Genomic DNA, 21,355 nt, shown 5'->3' on the forward strand with positions numbered 1-21,355 from the left:
AATACATTTTTAGTGGGGTTTTTTAATAAAAATGTTGGTAACACTTTATAATAACTATACACTATTAAGCATTAGTAAATACTTAATTCATCATGAAGTCATCATTTGTAAACCATTACTCATAGATCGCTAAACATTAGTAAACATGTTTCAACTATGTTCCAAGCTGAAATGTCAATTTCAGTGTCATTTCAAAGTCTTTGTGGAAAATGAAATCATGAATGCCATGAATCATGATTAACTAACTACAGTTAATTCATGATGAAGTCATCATTAATTCATGATGAATTGTGATGAAATAATGATTAACTAATGCTTAACTAATGTATTAGTTAATCATGAGTTAATCATTACTTCATGAACCTTATCTGCAAGTGTTACCAATGTTGGTAACACTTTATAATAACTATACACTATTAAGCATTAGTAAATACTTCATTCATCATGAAGTCATCATTTGTAAACCATTACTCATAGATCGCTAAACATTAGTAAACAGTTATAAATGTTTCAACTATGTTCCAAGCTGAAATGTCAATTTCAGTGTCATTTCAAAGTCTTTGTGGAAAGGAATACACATTTTTGGTTAGCTAACAACAAAATAACTGGAAAAAATAAAGAAAATGCATACTATCAAGTACACATACTGAATGTCTGCACTTTCCTTTCACAGTGACAAACCCAGAAGAATCCATCGAGCGGTACAACAATGTTCTGAAGCTGGTAAAGAAAGGATTTTCCAAGACCGAAGCTTACGGCAGGGTGAATGTTGACCGTAATACCATTGTGAATCAGGCACCTATTGCAGAACTTCAAAAGGTGAACCCGGATACATACGAGACTTTAAGAAGAGCATTCCAAAAAACTAATGGTAAACTCTCTGATTTTGCTCAAGAATGCCAAAAGTTCTTTGTTGCCGAACCACAGCTCAGCAATATAGAGGATAAACAAAAAACGAAGAGTCTACTTTCTATATACAGGAAGCAGAACTTCAAAAGGTGAACCCTGATACATACGAGACTTTAAGAAGAGCATTCCAAAAAACTAATGGTAAACTCTCTGATTTGGCTCAACAATGCCAAAAGTGCTGTGTTGCCGAACCACAGCTCAGCAATATAGAGGATACAAAAAAAACGAAGAGTCTACTTTCTATATACAGGAAGAAGTAATTGTTTTTATTTTATTGTTATTCAAAATGTTTGCTTCACACTGGCATTAAGACAATTGTTTAAAACAATAATCTTTATTTAGTCCCAGATTGGTACATTGGATAAGCACTGATTTTGATAGGCACTGATGTTGAAGGCCTTGTTAAAGTGACAATTCACAGCTGGTCGAGTGGGCAGCGGGTGGGCCAGATATGTGGGTGCCAGTCCATGGCATCTGCGCCAGGGCTGGATCTGGCTCACCCGCTGCTGGCCCGAGTGGCAATTAATTGTCAGTGATGTGAAAAGCACTGTAGTTGAAGACATGTAGTTGAGCCAGGTATTTTTGTTTTAAAAAAATTGTCATATTGGATAAGCACTGATTTTGTTAGGCACTGATATTGAAGGCCTTGTAAAAGTGATAATTCACAGCTGGTCGGGTGGGCAGCGGGTGGGCCAGATATGTGGGTGCCAGTCCATGGCATCTGCGCCAGGGCTGGATCTGGCTCACCCGCTGCTGGCCCGAGTGGCTGTGTCCTCTGCCCCTCTGCCCTCTCCCTTCCTTTCTTTTTTGTTCTTTTGAATTTTTTATTACAATTTTATTTATTTGTATGTATTTTGTGGTATTTTTGTTTATATGTATTTTTATTTTTATTCTGTGTGGGGGAGGGTAAATAATGATCCAGGTCATTTTGTTAGAAAAAAATATGTGAAATCATATTGGATAAGCCCTGATTTTGGCACTGATGTTGGCCTATGTTGAAGGCCTTGTTAAAGTGATGATTCACAGCTGGTCGGGTGGGCAGCGGGTGGGCCAGATGTGTGGGTGCCAGTCCATGGCATCTGCGCCAGGGCTGGATCTGGCTCACCCGCTGCTGGCCTGGGTGGCTGTGTCGGCCTATAAATAAAAAATGAAGGTGGCTTGTAATTTTGTATTCAGATTGTATTGTATTGTATTGTATTTTGCATTCACTATTTATATCGATGTGACTTTGTGTCCAAATATCCAGTTTATGATTAGTTAACCATGAGTTCATGATGAAAATGTTGCCACTTTACTTTGGCGTGCAAATAACCATTACTAACTGTTAACTACAGATAATTAATTATGAGAATGTTGCCACTTTACTTTGGGGTGAAAATATCAATTAACTAACTATTAACTAATGATAGTTAATCATTAATAGAGTCCACCTCTCTAGTAAGTAAGTACAATGTAATGGTAGTTCATGATGATGATGTTGCCACTTTACTTTGGGGTGCAAATATCAATTAACTAACTATTAACTAATGATAGTTAATCATTAATAGAGTGCAACTCTCTAGTAAGTAAGTAAAATATATTGGTAGTTCATGATTATAATGTCCAGAAGTTACCCATAAACTACAAGGGAGACCTCTACAAGGGAGACCTACCCACCTTTGAGCACTCATCGTGGGCATAGAATTGAGGAAAAACTACCTCCAAAGAGACCGAGTCTGCTCACTAACCCTACCCGTCTATGAGCACTCATCCTGGGTATAGATTTGGGCAAAATGGGTGAGTCCAAAAATGATCCATAAAACACCAGGGACCCCTACCCACCTTTGAGCACTCATTGTGGGCATAGAATTGAGAAAAATTACCTCCAGAGAGACCGAGTCTGCTCACTAACCCTACCCGTCTATGAGCACTCATCCTGGGTATAGATTTGGGCAAAATGGGTGAGTCCAAAAATGATCCATAAAACACCAGGGACCCCTACCCACCTTTGAGCACTCATCGTGGGCATAGAATTGAGAAAAATTACCTCCAGAGAGACCGAGTCTGCTCACTAACCCTACCCGTCTATGAGCACTCATCCTGGGTATAGATTTGGGCAAAATGGGTGAGTCCAAAAATTATCCATAAAACACCAGGGACCGCTACCCACCTTTGAGCACTCATCGTGGGCATAGAATTGAGAAAAATTACCTCCAGAGAGACCGAGTCTGCTCACTAACCCTACCCGTCTATGAGCACTCATCCTGGGTATAGATTTGGGCAAAATGGGGGGGGTCCAAAAATGATCCATAAAGCACCAGGGAGAGCTCCGGACAGACCCCTACCAACCTTTGAGCACCCATCGTGGGCAAAGAATTGAGTAAAATGACCCATGGGTACAACCAGGAATGACCTCCAGAGAGACTGAGAGACCTACCCGCCTATGAGCACTCATCCTGGGCATAGATTTGGGCGGAAAAATTAGATCTATAAATCATCTACAAATCGTGGTTAACTAATGACGATTCATGATGAATCATCAGAATCATCATCATCATGAATCATGATGAATTCATCATGATTCATGATGAATTGTGATGAACTAATGATTAACTAATGCTTAACTAATGTATTAGTTAATCATTAGTTAATCATTAGTTCATGAACCGTATCTGCAAGTGTTACCGAATATATGTATGCTGCTGCACCTTTAAGGGAACGCTACGACACTGCCGTAAAGCAGATCGTACGGGACCTGTCGTGATATATATATCTACCGGTACATGCTACTGCTGTTGTTATTACTACTTGTTACCTGCTACTGTTTACTGTTACTGTTACAGTAAACTACTACTACTACTACTTGTACACGTGTGTGGTCATTGAGAGTCATTGGAACACATTACAGGCTCTTGCCGGAATCGTGTGAGGACTCCTAACAGAGTGCTGGTGAGGTATGGGCCTTGTAGAAGCTCCTTGTTGAGAGATTTTCCTCTGTACTCTGCTCCACAGTCAAATACCACACGCAGAGTTCTTTTCTTGGGATGATACACTCCATGGTGTGGAATGTACCACACTTTTCCATCTGAACGTTCCACTTCATGTTCAGGTACAAGTTCAGCATATCCTTTGCTGATTACATCATCCAGAAAGTTGGTGTACTCTCTGTGGAACTTTTCATCTCTCCCAAACCTCCTCTTCAATCCAAGTATGCGTTGCCTAGCAACACACTGATTGTTGGGTAGAGAGATTTCTTTCTTCTTAAAGGGGAGATCCAAGGTGTAATGTCCATCTTGAAGCTTGCAGGAATCAGCCATAATTTCCATGAACTTCATATCATCCCTTGACATTTCTTCTTTGTCTTCTGATGACTTCTCATTAAAATCATGGTTGTACTGATTGTGCAACAACTCCTCCAGATGTGTTATGGAGGTCCTGTTAACAGTAACACTCTAGCTCTGCTCACTGTAGCCGGAAAGGGGACCATTAATGACCCACCCCAATAGGGTCTTAATGGCATATGGCCCATTGCCACGACTGTTCACAACTTCCCACGGTTCAAGCAGTTTAGAGGCATTGGTACCTATCAATAGCTCAACATTGGCTTGAATGCGTGGAAGAACAACCCCATTCATATATGGCCACTTAGCCAGCTCCTCTTCTTTAATGATGTTACTGGTGGTTACAGGCATTTGAGTGTAAACCTTGGGCAGGTCATAGAACTGTTCTCCAGTGAGGCTTGAGATTTCCAGGCCAGTCAGCATATAGCTGGAGACGATTGCCTTTGGGCCCATGGTTAGTAAGCCGATTTTGGCTTTCCGTCCATTTAGATTCAACCTTTTCATCAGGGCCTCTGAACAAAAGGTGTCGGTACTGCCGGGGTCAAGGAATGCATACGTTTCAATTATTTTGTGTCCCTTGCTGGACTTCACCTGCACAGGTAAGATTGACAGAACGCCATTGCTGTCACCGGCCCCCGTTTGTCCACAAGTTTGCAAAGAGACCTGTGCATTGCTCACTGATTGTTTCTTTGGCTGTTTTGTGTATGTGTTGCTTGCTCTCTCCTTTTGATCAAATTCAATATGAAGAAGACTGGGATGTTTTTTGTTGCACACCTTGCAAATCAAACGGTCAACACAACATTTGCTTAAATGTCCAACATGAAGGCAGCCAAAACAGATTCCTTTTTGCTTTATAAAGGTAACCTTGTCCCTGTGTGACTTCTTCTCCATCTGTGTGGGATTCTGAATGTCCCCAAAGACTGGGTCAGACACAATTTTAACCTGGCGCTCAATGAAAGTCACAATATCTGTGAATTGGGGTCTGCGATAGTGTCTTTCCATTATCCCACACGCAGAGACTCTCCAAATCTCTCTTAGCTTGTAAGGAAGCTTTGAAATCACCGTTTTCATGTTGGCCGGCATGTCAAGTTCCCTCATATACTGTACCGTCTCCATGGCATTACAACACTTGCGAAGGAAGAGTGAATACGCTTGAAGGGATTTCAGATCTTCAGATTTCAACAGCGGCCAGTTGAGTACCTTCTCCATGTATGCTGCCGTGATCTTGTACTCATCTCCGAAGTGTTGCTCAAGGAGGTATTTTGCCATGTCATAGCCTCTGTCTGGCTCCATGTGTTGACAGCTGCGTACAAGCTCGTTGGGCTGACCCTTGGTGTACCTTTCCAAGTAGTACAGACAATCACCTTTGTTGCTTGTGTTTCTCTCCACGCAGTGTACAAAGGCCCTGACAAAGGTTCTGTATCGTAGAGGATCCCCGTCAAAACATGGAATCTCTCTGGGTGGCAGTAAGTGAGAGGTTTGCTGTTCCATTAGCATTGCCGTAATGTCATTTTGTTTTTGTAGCAAGTTGCATACAGTTGAGGTTTCATTGGGTTGAGGAGAAATGACAGTCTGTGTCATTGGAGTGTTCAGGTGAGTAGTGTGGCTCTTGTACTGTGCTGCATTCAAAGGTACAGATAGTGGTGGTTGTGTTTGAATGAGTGCTTTCTGCTGTGGGGGTTGTGAACTGAGTGCATTCAAAGGTACAGATAGTGGTGGTTGTGTTTGAATGAGTGCTTTCTGCTGTGGGGGTTGTGAACTGAGTGCTTGCTGCTGTTGTATGAGTGGTTGTTGTGTAGCTGGTTCATATTATCTGGCATGGGGATTGAATGTGACTGAAGGTTCTTTTGGCTTTGCCCCTTTCCTATTTCCTAAGTATGAGTCCATTCCATCAGATGGTGCCTGTGAAGGGGTTTGGTGAATGGGGGATTGTAGCACTGCTCTTTTGGCATTAGCAGCTGCCAGTTGTGCCTCCACTTCCAGTCTTTCCTTCTTCTTTCTTAGCATTTCTCTTTTTTGTAACATTTCCCTTTGCAGCATTTCTTCCTCTTCCTCAATGGCATGCTTTTATTTTAATGCTGCAGCATGTATGGCAAGTGCAGCTCTCTCTGCCTCTGCCTGCTTGCAAGCCGATGAGGTGCTGGACCTGCTTGTTCCAGACCTGGTGTGACTTTTATGAGTGGATTTTGTGCTTTCAACATTTGAAATGCTGTCATTGGGATTGATTTCAACATCATCATCACTTTGCACAGTTTGTGTATTTGTCCAGTCATTCACCTCCTCAATAAAGTCATGGACATTGATCATTTTGGCCTTGAACCATATTACATGTTTCTCATTTTCTTCAGGAGGGATTAATGGCAAGAGTGCATTTTGTGCCTCTCTTGCGTCCTTGCAGAGGTTGAGATATTTCATGAATACATTTTGCACTTCCTGTTTGCATCCTCCTCCACTTTGCATTAATTCTCCAATAGTTTTCTGCAAGTTGGATGCCTTGTTTAATTTAGATTTTCTCTCCTTTTGTAGTGAGTCAATTTTCTCAGCTAAGGCCTTTGGTGTTAATTTCACCTTGCGTTTTGTGGTAACCTGTGATTCAACCTGTGGTTCAACCTGTGATTCAATTTCACTGTGAGCACCTTGACCTGTGGTGGTCACATTGGACTGTGTTTCAGCCTCTGTGGACTGTTTTTCACCCTCTGATGGTTCAACCATTGCATCACCATTTGAGCACGTAACGTGCGCTTCAGCCACTGGGGGCTCTTGTGCCACGTTTGGCTCAGTTGGACCCAGAACACCATTATCTGAATCCATTATTGCAATTAAACCAACAGTGTCAAAATATAAAAACAGTACCTTGTTATTTCACAGTAAAAACCCACAGTTATTCATCACAGTTACAACCATCACATTAAAACCTTAAGACCTTATAAAAAAAGGAGTTGAAAACCATAAAACCACCAATGCATTGGATTTCACCAATCGCTTTTGTTTTGTTCTTCTCTCTTTCTCAAAGTACCTTTTGTGTGCACACGTTTTTTTTATATGGCCATATAGGTTAACCAGCTGGTAGCGCGCTACGTTACCTTTCTGTGCACAGAGGACCGGCCCAATTCAAACTGGGCTAGGCGTCCCAATGCCACGATTGTGCTGCTCCAAGCGCTGCGAGGAGGGCTGGCAGCGCGGCTGTCCGCTCACCGGGATGTTCTGGCGGGCAGTGGCTGCGCTGCAGTGCTGGTCCAAACCGCGTGTCCTCGCGGTGCCTCCGAGCCGAGGCGAGGGTCTCCTCGCTCATGCCGGATATGTCAATCCATTTATTGAGCAAATCCACATTTGCAGCAGTAGTATTCAAACTTAAATAAACTGTGTAAACTTTCAAATAAACAACAAACTGAACCATCGACCACGCACGGTCGAAAACTGTGTCGTCTTCCCCTGTCACACCTGAGTGCCATCACAGTGACCGGTAATAAGGGTTTCCATGACAACCACCCACCATTCTGACTGACTGATTGCCATGACATCATTATATAAGAAGGACACATCATTTGGTCATTAGTTAATTTAAATAAATAAAACAAAATAAACAAAAAGCATGTTGGCTCCATCAATCTATCTATCTATCTATCTATCTATCTATCTATCTATCTATCTATCTATCTATCTATCTATCTATCTGACAGTTACACACCTCCACCACCAGGGGGCGAAAGGCATTAAGGCAACAGTGCCTGGATTCTTTATTATGCATGCGTGAAAACTTTGACCCGGTCGGAAGTACTTGTTTGCATCACGTGGCCACGCTAGTTATCCACGGTAATGTTGTTGTCGTGCCTCTCGGGAATTGTTGATGTTTGTGCCTTTATTACACATTCTATATTACAGTAGGAACGGAAAGCTTGGTGGAAATGTCTCCCAAAGGTGAAAAGCGTCAAATGGAGTCTGTACGGCTGAAGATAAATGAACAGCTAGCGTCGGTGGGAGAGGAGATATTGTTTGTTGTGGACAAACAGCAGCGTGGCGCTGCTGATGTTTGTAGTGTGGAGCTTAGCGTCAGAGTGTTTGTGTTGGAGCGCCTCAGCGCGGTGGGAGAGTTCATGGTCAACCTCTTCCAGAGAGAGATGGAGACACTAGAAACTCTGCTGGAGACACAAAACAAACGGTTGGACATTGATTTTGTTATGGACATCGATCTACACACTGCAGGTTAGTAGACTCTGAACAACACCAGCTTAGCTACAAGTAGCATTAAGCTAGCTGAACTGAACTACATTTACCAGTAGTTATACTAGCCCTGAAACATGTTGTTCATACTCCATATCCAACAGAAAAAAGGTGCAAAGAGGAATTGTAATTCAACGTAAAAATATGTAGGCCTATTATGTTACACAAAAGTCCACTTGAATAATCAAACTGAAAAGGTCAAATTAATAGCTCCAAAATAATAATAATAATTCGTATGCTAGTAGGTAGGTATGAAATAAGGTCAAAAACTGTATGCCAGCCTCACCAAACATTTTCCATTGTTCTCACAAGGCATGTCAAGAGACCTTAAACAGGCTACCCCACTTCCTCTCCCACTGAGCCTTTCAAATTAAAATACAAGTTACAATTCACTGTTCCAGACTCACTGCAGAGGAGCTTTTACTTTGAAGGGGAGAAATTATAAAGGAAGTGCAAAGGGGCTCACTAAATTGACATGACATACTAAGTTTCTAATTAGAGGTGGAGGCTCCAATAATCCAAATTATAACTATCTTTTCCAAAACAATATTTGATATATATGAAAATAAACATTATGAAAGAAGTGAACAAATAAATAAAACAAAAATGGCGCCAACACATGTCATGACACAACTGAAGCCAGTTTTACGCAATCGCTACATTTACATGGAAAACGTGTACATAAACATTCAGATTTCAAACAAAGTCCTCACCACATGTGCCACAGGTGTTAGAAATTTGCTGGTATTAGGGGCACGGTGGCACAGTTGGTAGTGCTGTCGCCTCACAGCTAGAAGGTCCTGGGTTCGATTCCCGCTAGGGGCGCTATGGGTGCTGGCGGCGTGTTTCCCCCTCCGCGTCATCAGTGCCCATACCCGAGGCGGGGTTTGCGAAAGGGCCTTTCTGTGTGGAGTTTGCATGTTCTCCCTTGCATGTTCTCCCTGTGTCTCCTAGGGTAGGTACCCTCACAAAAACATGCAGTAATCCTGGTCTCTAAACTGCCTCCCCCTGGCCAGCCGGGGCGCCTGATGGAGGGGTAAGGAACTGGTTGGAATAACGTGTTCCTTCCACGTGTTCCATTCACAGTTGCACACCGGGAACACACTCGCCTATTTGTCTGTATTGGCAGAGCGGTCAGCGTGCCTATATCGAACACACCCAGTGCCACACTCCTCCCGACCGATAGGGGCGCGTAGTTGAAAGCCAATGGCAAAAAACCCCAGCTTGGATTAAAAATACCTTTTATTACACAACGCGGGATGCAGCAATGCTAATCGCTGTACCAGTACATTTCTAACACCCGTGGCACATGTGAGTACTTTATATTTGAAATCTGAATGTTTATGTACACGTTTGCTCTGTAAATGTAGCGATCGTGTAAAACAGGCGGAAGTTAAGCCATGACGCTCGTGAAGTACGAGCGTCATGTGAACCATGGCTATAGTTATACTAGCCCTGGAATGTCTGTGATCATACATAAATTACATATATTCCTGTATACACAGCCATACATCGGATGCCTCTGTTTGAAAGTATGTTATTCAAGGGAATAAGGATGACAGACACAGTGGTCGTGTTCAGGATCTGTATTACTACTGAATGCATGAATGACATCAAGCCCCACACATCCGGGCTATATACACACAGACAGTCATACAAGTTGATCACCAATCACATCGATATGCTGAACCCGTAACATCTTCCCTTTCTAAAGTAAGTCCCTTCATACTGATATACCGGTACCCAGGGCATAAGATACAAACCCAAGTGAACTCCACCCATCACATTGTATTTCAGGGCCGGAGATGTTCATCAGCGATACACTCAGCAGAGCTACTATAGCATGTACGGGCAGGGGGACGGCCTACCAGCGACATACTATCTGTTCTTTACAACAAGAACAAGAGGACATGCAACACGTAAACCAGGCAGACTTTCTGAATGTAAGTGACAAACGGCTGTAACAAATCAGGCAGCACACCGACGGGGACGAAAGTCTACAGACATTGAAAGCTACAGTTCTGGCAGGCTGGCCAGACATCAAAGACAAGACGCCTCTCTTCATCAGAGAGTATTGGCCTTATAGGGATGAAATCAGTGCTCAGAATGGCATTCTGTTCCGAGGGCCAAGAGTTATTATCCCAAAATCTCTGCACTGGGAGATGCTCGCACGCATACACTCCAGCCACATAGGAGGAGATGCATGTTATCGACAAGCTAAAGAAACCTTATATTGGCCAAACATGCAGGCAGAGATTAAGGACTTTGTGAGCTCCTGCACTACTTGCAACGAGTATGCTCAGAACCAGCAGAAAGAGACCATGCTCTCACACGAATTGCCAACTAGGCCATGGCAGATTGTCAGCATGGACCTTTTCAGTTTCGGACGGAAGGACTATTTGCTCATTGTCGATCATTACTCAGACTTTTGGGAAATTGAACTCCTCCCCGATCCGCAGAGACAATAATCAGACGTTGCAAAGCACAGTTCTCACGTCAGGGCCAGCCAGACAAGGTTATCACAGACAATGCAGGTCAGTTTGCTTCACAATTCGCTCGTTTTGCCTCTGACTGGGAGTTTGAGCATGTGACATCCTCCCCAAGATACCCCAGGGCAAACGGCAAAGCCGAGTCGGCCGTCAAGATTGCAAAAAACCTGCTGCGCAAGGCGTCTCGTGATAGCAGCGATCCATGGAAGGCAATACTACACTGGAGAAATACACCGACTGAGAATATGGACAGCAGCCTGGCACAAAGACTCATGTCTCGTCGACTGAAGACATCCATTCCTGTGACCAACAGGCTCCTGGAACCTGCTGTGGTGCAGGGGGTTACAGAAAAGCTGCGTCACAAGAGGCAGCTTGCCAAATCTTACTATGACCGGTCTGCACGGGTCCTGCCAGAGCTGGATGTTGGCGAGACTGTCAGAATGAAGCCCCTGCCGGGTGACACAACCCGGGTATGGAGAGCTGGGACCTGTCTGGGAAAAGTCGCACCGAGGTCATACCTAGTGGACGTCGAGGGATCCATCTATCGACGCAACCGGGTCGACCTGAGAGTGGCAGAGTTATCTGCGGCTCCGTCTCAGGGGGAGAATGATTTTGAGCCGGCACACACCGGAAAAAAAAGACAAAAAGACATTGCTTATTGATTGATTATTGATTATTGGATTGACATTACTGTTGATTACTGAAATACAATGTGATGGGTGGAGTTCACTTGGGTTTGTAGATGACTTTCAGACAGTAGTTTTGGAGAGTCATAAGCATGCCTTGAAGCCTCTTGGGCGCACTGAGGAGCGGCTTGCTAAATATCGATATAAGGGGTTTGTGGTCTGTTTCTGATGTAATGATGTCTCGGCCATATAAATAATAGTGGAACCTTTGGCAGGCGAAAACAATGCTGAGGCACTCTTTCTCAATTTGTGCGTAATTTCTTTCTGTTTGTGTGAGAGCTCTAGAAGCAAAGGCAATTGGTTTTCCCCCCTGCATGAGGCAGCAGCCAAGCCCGATTTGGCTGGCGTCGCTCTGGATAGTGACGGGCTTAGTCACGTCATAATAACTCAATACTGGCATGGTTGTGGCCAGTGTATTTAGCTCTTTTATGGCCGCCTCATGTTTGGGCAACCAGTGCCAGGGGGTGTCTTTGTCTAGAAGGCGCCGCAGTGGCTCACACACGCTTGATAGATGGGGCATGAATTTGGCCAAATAATTGGCAAATCCAACAAGGCGTTGTACACCTTTGGCATCAGTTGGATTGGGCATGTCAATAATGGCTCTGACCTTTTCTGGATCAGGCTTCAGTCCAACAGCTGAGAGGATGTGGCCATGAAACTGGACTTCCGGCACTTTGAACTGTAGCTTTTTAACACCCAAGCGCAGCTTGACCTCCCGACAACGGTCCAGCAGCGTCAGGAGCTTGGTGTCATGGTCAGATGCTGCCTCTTCGTCCGTGTTGCCGCAGCCCACGACCAGTATGTCGTCAGCAATAGGCTCTATGCCTCTGAGCCCAGCCAACAGCTCATGCTGTTTCCTTTGATACACTTCTGGTGCCACAGACACCCCGAATGGCAATTTGAGCCACCGTTTCCTCCCCCAGGGGGTCCAGAACGTGGTCATGAGACTGCTTTCATAGTCCAGTTTGCATTGCAGAAAGGCATCTCTGGCATCTACTAAAGTGAAGATTCTTGCCTTTGGTAATTTGTACAGTACATCCTCCAATGTGGGCATAATGTAGTGAGAGCGCCGTAGAGCTTTGTTTAGAAACTTGGGATCAATGCATATTCTCAGTTTCTCTGGCTTGCTCACTATTACCAAATTACTGATCCAGTCAGTTGGATCTGTGACAGACGTGATATGTCCTTCAGCCTCATATTTGTCCAGCTGCGCTTTAACAGCTGCTTTCATGGCTATGGGGACATTACGGGGAGCACACTGAACTGCTAGAATGTCAGGATCAAGGTCAAAATGTACTTCCCCGGGCACCGATTCCACGGGTGCGGTGAACACATCACTGTAATCGCTAACCAGCTTTTCCTTGGTCAGCGGTCTGGGCAGTACATGTTCAACTTTTAGCACCTCCTCAGGAATAGTGAAGTGCATGAATCCAAGGCGTTCACTGGTCTCGCCTGATAAAAGAGGATGCTGTCCTTTTTTCACCACCTCAAATGAGAGCTTGTGTCTGCGACCCCGTACTGTACATTCTGTGTCAAAAACACCTAAAGAGCTCACCAGTTTCCCAGAGTACAGTCTTAGACTGGTTTTGCTTGGACGGATCTTTGCATGGGATGCTATTTTGCTCTTGTCTTTGAGAGTCATTACGTCACATGTGGCCCCTGAGTCCAACTGACATCGCTGTGCTTTATTATTGAATCTCAATGTCACAAACCATTTCTTTCCATGCGTTTGTCCCACTGCACTCACAGACTCCACTGTGTATAACTGTGCATGTGACTCCTGATCATCACTGCTCTGCTCTGAAAACTCCTCCATGCAGTGCACCCTTCCTGCAGAGCTTTCTCGTTTGCTTTTTTGGCATACTTGAGAAAAATGATTGTACGTTCCACAAGATCTGCATTTTCCCCCAAAAGCTGGGCAGTGCTCTTTCCCCCTCAAATGAGCGCTGCCACAGTATTTGCATGTAGATGTAGCGTCAAACTTTTTGCCGCCGTCAAACTTTTTGGGTGAATAGCTCCGCTTCGATTTGTACTGTCTGGTATGTTGCTTAGCAACGGAGTGAAGCGTCTCACTGCTATGTGGAACGTGTGCACCACCACTAGCCGTAGCTGTTTCCATCACTCTCATTCTGATTTCGGTTAGCTTTGCTGCACGGCACGCTTCAATAGCCGTGACCAAAGTGAGGTTTTTTTCTCTCAACAGCCTACGCCTTGTGCTCTCATTAGCAATGCCCAGTACTATTTTGTCTCGAATCATCTCGTCTTTCAATTGTCCGTACTCACACGTTGCTGCCTTCTCCCTCAGCCTGGTCACAAACGCGTCAATGGTTTCGCCCTCCTCCTGTTTACAGCTCCCAAACAGGTATCTTTCGTAAATTATGTTCTTTGCCGGTTTAAAGTACTTGTCCAGTGCGTCCAGTATCACTTTAGGGTCCCCTTGTTCTTCCGCCGAGAGGTTGAGGTTGTGACGGTAGATATGTCTGCATTCGCTCCCCATTACGCTCCGTAGGGTTGCCGCCTGGATCTTTTTGTCCTTCTCCGATATCCCGGTAACGAGAACGTAATCCTCAAACTCCTCTCGGAAAATGTCCCAATTTGTACTCCAGTCGCCCGTGAATCTCATAGCAACCGGCGGGGGAATGTTAGCCGCCATAGTAGCTAGTTGGCACGCTAAGTATAGTGCAGGCCAGGATCAGTGTCAGTGACTGTGTCACCGACACTTAATGTAACTTGCGTCTAATAATTGTAGACGCAAGTCCCTACTTCTGACGCCATGTTTGAAAGTATGTTATTCAAGGGAATAAGGATGACAGACACAGTGGTCGTGTTCAGGATCTGTATTACTACTGAATGCATGAATGACATCAAGCCCCACACATCCGGGCTATATACACACAGACAGTCATACAAGTTGATCACCAATCACATCGATATGCTGAACCCGTAACAGCCTCCGCTCCCAGTGAGCAAGGAGACATAAATGTGCTCCACGTTCCGGACAATATGTGTAGTTTCACAACCATGTAAAAGTTCTAAGGGCGAGGGGTCCGGAATGACAGCTGGACTTGCCTTTATGACAGTCACTCGCAGGGCGGGGTTTTCTGCTGCAGCCTAGGCTCCAGAGTCGGAGGCACGGCGTGCAGAGTGCCTTTTTAAATCCATTCTCTGCAGCTGTAAGAAATTAATTAATATCAAACCGAAAGAGCGCGTATTACATTCTAAAAGACAAGTGTAGGTTACATTAATGAAAAACACATCGGTGCCACAAATGACGGCTACATCGGTGAGACCGATGTTGGGCTCTACTCACAACGCCTTGCTCTGTGAGGCATTGTGAAGAGACTCGAGACATTTTTAAAACGATGGTTATCCTGACAAAACAAATAGGAGAATAAATGTCATCTTTGAGTTGACAAAAGCACTTTGAGTTGCTCTGCTGATGCTACCTTCGCTCTCCTCCTTCTGTCTGTGTGTAAAGAGGTTTCATCTGAATATGAAGAGAGGAGATCCAGTCTGGTCCAGGAGGAACCACAACCTCCACAACATCAGGAGAGAAGATCCAGTCTGGTCCAGGAGGAACCACACCCTCCACAGATTAAAGAGGAACAACAGGAGAGGAGTTCCAGTCTGGTCCAGGAGGAACCACACCCTCCACAGATTAAAGAGGAACAACAGGAGAGGAGATCCAGTCTGGTCCAGGAGGAACCACAACCTCCACAGATTAAAGATGAACAGGAAGATGAGACTGGTGAGTCAACTTTGACATTACTACGTAGGAATATGTGGTGCAAGACTCTCTCAGGTAAAACAAATGTATGTAATGTAATTATATTAGTGTTATTCTAACAAGACTAAAAGGTCATTCAGCAACTGTAAAGATAAATATATAATTTGGTAACTCATGGTCCCCCAAAAGACAGACAGACAGACACACAGCATGTTGTTTCCGCTCGTGCTGCTACAAAAGTATAGTTTTATACTTAAAGTATAAGTTTGAACCCATAATCATGTATAGATCATGTAAGATTTTTGGCATAAATGGTGAGGAAAAAAGAAAGAAGAAATAACTTGTGTGTGCGTGAGACCATTTAAAGCACGAGACATGGTACGTGCACCACTGGACCACTCAAAGGGTTAAGTGATCTGTCCAGGAAGGTTCTAATCATCAATCAGCACCAGACACAGTGGTGGATTCTTGAGCCACAATGGTTCTGTAGGCTCCACCTGGGCAACGGTGGTTCTGTAGGCTCCACCTGGGCAAACGTGGTGCTGCAGGCTCCACCTGGGCAACGGTGGTGCTGCAGGCTCCACCTGGGCAACGGTGGTGCTGCAGGCTCCATCTGGGCAACGGTGGTGCTGCAGGCTCCACCTGGGCAACGGTGGTTCTGTAGGCTCCACCTGGGCAACGGTGGTTCTGTAGGCTCCACCTGGGCAACGGTGGTACTGCAGAGTCCACATGGGCAACGGTGGTACTGCAGGCTCCATCTGGGCAACGGTGGTGCTGCAGGCTCCACCTGGGCAACGGTGGTTCTGTAGGCTCCACCTGGGCAACGGTGGTTCTGTAGGCTCCACCTGGGCAACGGTGGTACTGCAGAGTCCACATGGGCAACGGTGGTGCTGCAGGCTCCACCTGGGCAACGGTGGTGCTGCAGGCTCCACCTGGGCTGTAGGCTCCGCTTGCAGCTTGAATGGCCCTCCTAAAGGCCTCACCGTGGGATTGTTGGGCTTCCTCCTCACGGAAGACACAGGCTGGGGCGCCAACCCATACTGCTCCCGGGTGCCGTCCACATTCCGGCTATCACCCGTCTCTCCGGTGGTCACCAGATTATTCCTGGTTGTTCAGTAAACCCTTTTTGAATGATAAGTACAAGTTGTTTCTACTGGTGATTTCCACAGAGCACCACAGGGAGAGGTCTACAGTATCTAGAGAGATGGCCTCCAAAAGACATTCAACAGTGTCAGAGGAACAGCCAGAGGTGGACCAGAGACGTGGACTGTTTGATGCGAAGATGCAACCTTTAGTAAAGTTGTACCGTATAGGTATGTGCTGTTTTGTTACTTACATAAAGGGATATTTCACTTTCAAAATAATTGTGGGTAATGTTATCGTCTACTCAGGCTTTTTGTGAACACTTTGGACAGTTTTGAATTTGCTCAATTCAGTATAAGATATTTTATATTCATTTTTATCAGACAAGCCCATTGTAACTTCAAACTCCATTTTAACCATCGTAGATACACAGAAAACACCCATCCCTGGTTCTAGTGACTGATATTGTCCTTCCTTAGAGAGGGACAGCCATAGCTGAATGGGTAGAGAGCCCGTCTAGGAAACAGAATGTACCACAGTGATGTTGTTAGGTCTGCAGTGGGTCCCAGGACCCACGGGTGGGAGTCCTAATATAAATGGTATTTTTTGAGAAATTGTAATTGTTTGATATTATTGCATTCATACAAATGTAGTCAAGGTAGTCAAGTTCCTTAAGGGAAATTAGGTCCTAATTTTGTATATCATTACTTCAAAATTGATCAAATCAATGGTATACAATACTAGCTCCTCGATCAGATAAAACGTCAAGTTTTCTGACGCGACTTCTTTAACATAGTGAATAAATGCTTTGAAAAACCCCTCTTGTATATGAAACCAAATACACACGATAAATCAAATAATGAATTGCATTTTTATAATGAATTGCATTTTCATAGTACTTTTCCAAGTGGTCAAAGCACTTTACAATTCATTCATACATTGGGAGGTGAAGCGGCGAACAGTCGACACCAGGGTCCTCACTTCCCACATTCAGACACCAATGGTGGCGAGCTTACACCAACCAACTCATTGGAGGCAATGCAGGGTTCAGTGTCTTGCCCAAGGACACTTCAACATGTGGACAGGAGGAGCCGGGATTCGAACCGCCGACCCAGGGATCATTGGATGACCTGCTCTACCTCCTGAACCACAGCCGCCCACGATGAGTTCCAAACCTGTATTTAGATTGTGCGAGCATATGCAATATTTATTTTATCAAATCCAAGTCTCAATGAATTCATAGCCGTCAGGTTTTTCACATAACAATAAACACAGCAAACGGGCGCATCGTGAAATAATTCCCCTGGGGCATGAGCCGAAGAACTATCCACGCGCGTTGTTTGGCTGATACAAATTGGGATTGCTTATTCGGTAAAGGCATGCGAATAAAGCAAGGGCGCATAGATCCCAATCTATCAGACACACAACTGTAGCTCCGCTTAAATCAAAACCACATTGCAAGGAAAATTAAAACAAGAAGGAAAAGGGGAAAGAAAGATTAAAAATAGTTTGTTTAAACTTCAAGAGAAAAGCTGGTGCACAGGGTTGTTGGTGAGCTAAGATAAATGAGAATAATGACACTGACTTCGCTGATGACATCGCGCTTATCAGTCAATCATTGGAGTCAATCAGTCAATCAAGAGCTCAGGCTCTCCTTCAGTCTCTTGAGCAGGCCTCCAACTGTGTTGGTCTTTATCTCAACGAGACGAAAACTGAATACGTAAATATATGCAAATCCAACAATAACCACATTATAAAAACACTTAACAACACTCCTCTGAAACAGGTTGATGACTACAAGTATTTGGGTTCATATATATCTTTCAAACTAGGAAGGGTATGGCCTGGTCAGCCTGCAATGACATGCATAAGATCTGGTCATCCCAGCTTAGTTACTTAAGATGTTAACACATTGAGAGCCCACGCAAAACTGCCCAAAATCACTTTCACCTAGAAAATCCATTCACATTTTTTATAATTCAGCTGACTGTGGAGACACATGCTGGAACTTTTTACTTTGAAATGTTTTATAGTTTCTGAGTTATTTAATTTAAACGCCAAATACATTCTCAATGGCGAAAAAACAAACTTTGGCACCACGTTTTTTTTGGAAGACGTCCACAGACGTCTTGGGCTATGCACGTGCGGTAATACCCAGGACGTCCACAGACGTTTTGGGCACAAAATGTGTTAAGTAAAAATATTTAGGACGACCGTTGAGCCGATTCTACTCTATGGCTCCGAGACATGGACACGTTCAAAGCAACTAGAGAAACGGTTGGATGGCACTTACACCCGCCTTCTAATGAGTGCGCAAAATCTGTCTTGGAAGAGCCACCCATCGACTAATCTAATAGTCACTCTACACTACAGGCTACAGCTCCGTCAGAAAGCCCAAAGTCCAAACCCAAATGAATCGAATGAAGAAGCCGCTTATATTGCTTTTGCTACATGGATGGGACATTTAGATGTAAAAGCTATCGGATGGAAGCGTGGATAGCGCCATGGCTGTGTGCAATGTCAGAGGGAAAGATCCATTTATGACCAACGTTAGCTTATATGCTATGCTTGCTAGCTGCTTCAGTTTAACATGTCTCACAGACCACCGGAGACGCGCGGTGATTTCACCAGCACGAAGCTGTCAGGCTGTCCTCGATGCGAAACATAATGAAGTAGCAAGCGACAAGCGTGGGTCAGCCCCAACCTCATGTAAAATGTTTCCCCCATAATAAAGTTGTTTTTATTTGTTCTCATGCCCCGCCATGTAAAGCACATTTGAGTATTCATATACACACTGAAGACACTATATAGGCACTTGCTGCTCTTGTTAATCTGTTGGGATAAAAAAGTTGTATTGCTTAAAGGGGAATACCACTCATTTTCAACATTTTTCTATGGAGTTGTGTGCACTGGAAATAATAAAGTCCCCCCATTATGTGTTGCCTATAGAACTGGAGGTCTGAAAAAAACAGTAACATTATGAAGTACATTTGTGTGATGTCACTGAGATGTACTTCATAATGTTACTGATTTTTTTTCAGATCTCCAGTTCTAGGCTACACAGAATGGGGGGGACTTTCTTATTATATCCACACAACAACTCTAAGGTATATTAATGACAGTAAAATGTTGAAAATGAGTGGAATCCCGTAGTCACTATTCACTGGGATACCAAAAAACATTTGAAAAAAAAGGTTTCTCACTGTTCTCGGGTTGAATATTGATATGCGATTAAAATGCGATTAATCGAGATTAATTAACTACAAAGCCTCTGATTAATTAGATTAATTTTTTTAATCGAGTCCCAGCTCTATATTCAATACAAACAAAATATGCAAGACAAGTACAAGAATGACTAATCTTTACTTGGACAAGTGAGTAAATGTTCTTGTCCAAATGTGGCTCAAATGTCAAGCCCTGAAAACTATCTGTGATGATGTTCCTCCAAAAATGAAAAGTTGAAACATTAAATGTTTTTCTCTCTGTATTTTTTCTAGCCGTCCCGCACCTCCCTGTGTGTAAAGAGGAAGTTGTCACTGAACAACAGGAGAGGAGCTCCAGTCTGGTCCAGGAGGAACCACAACCACCACAGATTAAAGATGAACAAGAGGAGCTACTTCAAAGACCAATGGAGGCTGATGGGTCAACGTTGACATTACAAGCAGTGAAAAGTGAAGATGATCATGATGATGAAAACAGAGAGACGGAGCCTGTAGCCGGCACCTCAACTGAACACATGAAAACACAAGCTGATGTAGAGGACTGTGGAACATCACAACCAACTAGTGACGACCAGCTCCTCTCTTCACACTGTTCTGAATCTGACACTGAAGACAGTGATGAGTGGCAGGAGACCAGTGAAGGTCAGTCAACTTTAAACACACTGAAATCACACAAGAAACAACATGTGGAAGGACAAAGATTGTCGTTGAGCAGCAAGCTGTCCAAGGACCTGAAATCATCAAAACAAACTCACTCCATGAGGAGCCACACAGGGAAGAAACGCTTTAGTTGTATTGACTGTGGCAAATGTTTTAATCGTAAGGCAAATCTGATTAAGCACTCAATGAGTCATACAGGGGAAAAGCCCTTCACTTGTACAGTTTGTGGTAAAGGCTTTGCTCAGGGTGATAATCTAAAAACACACATGAGGACTCATACAGGTGAAAAGCCCTTTACTTGTAACGTGTGTGGTAAAGGCTTTGCTCAGAGTGTTAATCTAAAATCACACATGAATAATCATACAGGGGAAAAGCCCTTTACTTGTAACGTGTGTGGTAAAGGCTGTCTTAACATCAGTAATCTAAAAACACACATGATGACTCATACAGGGGAAAAGCCCTTTACATGTAACGTGTGTGGTAAAGGCTGTCTTCACATCGGTAATCTAAAATTACACATGAGGACTCATACAGGGGAAAAACCATTTACTTGTAAAGTGTGTGGCAAAGGCTTTGCTATGAGTGGTCATCTAAAAACACACATGATGACTCATACAGGGGAAAAGCCCTGTACTTGTAACGTGTGTGGTAAAGGCTGTCTTCACATCGGTAATCTAAAATTACACATGAGGACTCATACAGGGGAAAAGCCCTTTACTTGTAACGTGTGTGGTAAAGGCTGTACACAAAGTAGTGATCTAAAAAAACACATGAGGACTCACACAGGGGAAAAGCCCTTTATTTGTAACGTGTGTGGTAAAGGCTTTGCTCAGAGTGTTACTCTAAAAACACACATGAGGACTCATACAACCCTTTAGTTGCAGTTAGTGGCAAATGCTTGGGTCAAAATGCACATCTGAGGATAATGAGGAGGAATCATACAGGGAAGAAGTGGTTAGTTGTAATAGTAATAAATGCACATTTGCCCCATGAACCCATTTGAGTTGACAGACAATTGAATGATCATTCATTCGATTCC

At 43.9% G+C, this 21,355-nt stretch overlaps 2 protein-coding genes across 4 annotated transcripts in view; both read left to right on the forward strand.

The window, feature by feature from the left end:
* LOC306917958 (uncharacterized protein) overlaps positions 1-21,355 on the forward strand; it is a 338,291-nt gene that overhangs the window by 204,361 nt on the left and 112,575 nt on the right. The gene's annotated exons all lie outside the window — the stretch shown is intronic.
* The window catches only part of LOC306917977 (uncharacterized protein), a gene marked incomplete at its 3' end in the record, with an annotated part of 51,521 nt that continues 38,189 nt past the window's right edge, over positions 8,024-21,355 (forward strand). Inside the window, exons 1-4 of the mRNA XM_079530878.1 lie at positions 8,024-8,432; positions 15,104-15,373; positions 16,522-16,665; positions 19,933-20,298. Coding sequence (XP_079387004.1) covers positions 8,135-8,432; positions 15,104-15,373; positions 16,522-16,665; positions 19,933-20,298 — 1,078 coding nt within the window. The 5' untranslated portion in view covers positions 8,024-8,134. The remainder of the gene's footprint in view (positions 8,433-15,103; positions 15,374-16,521; positions 16,666-19,932; positions 20,299-21,355) is intronic.

This window comes from Electrona antarctica (genome assembly GCF_951216825.1).
Source record: "Electrona antarctica genome assembly, contig: scaffold_40, whole genome shotgun sequence".
NCBI lineage: Eukaryota > Metazoa > Chordata > Actinopteri > Myctophiformes > Myctophidae > Electrona > Electrona antarctica.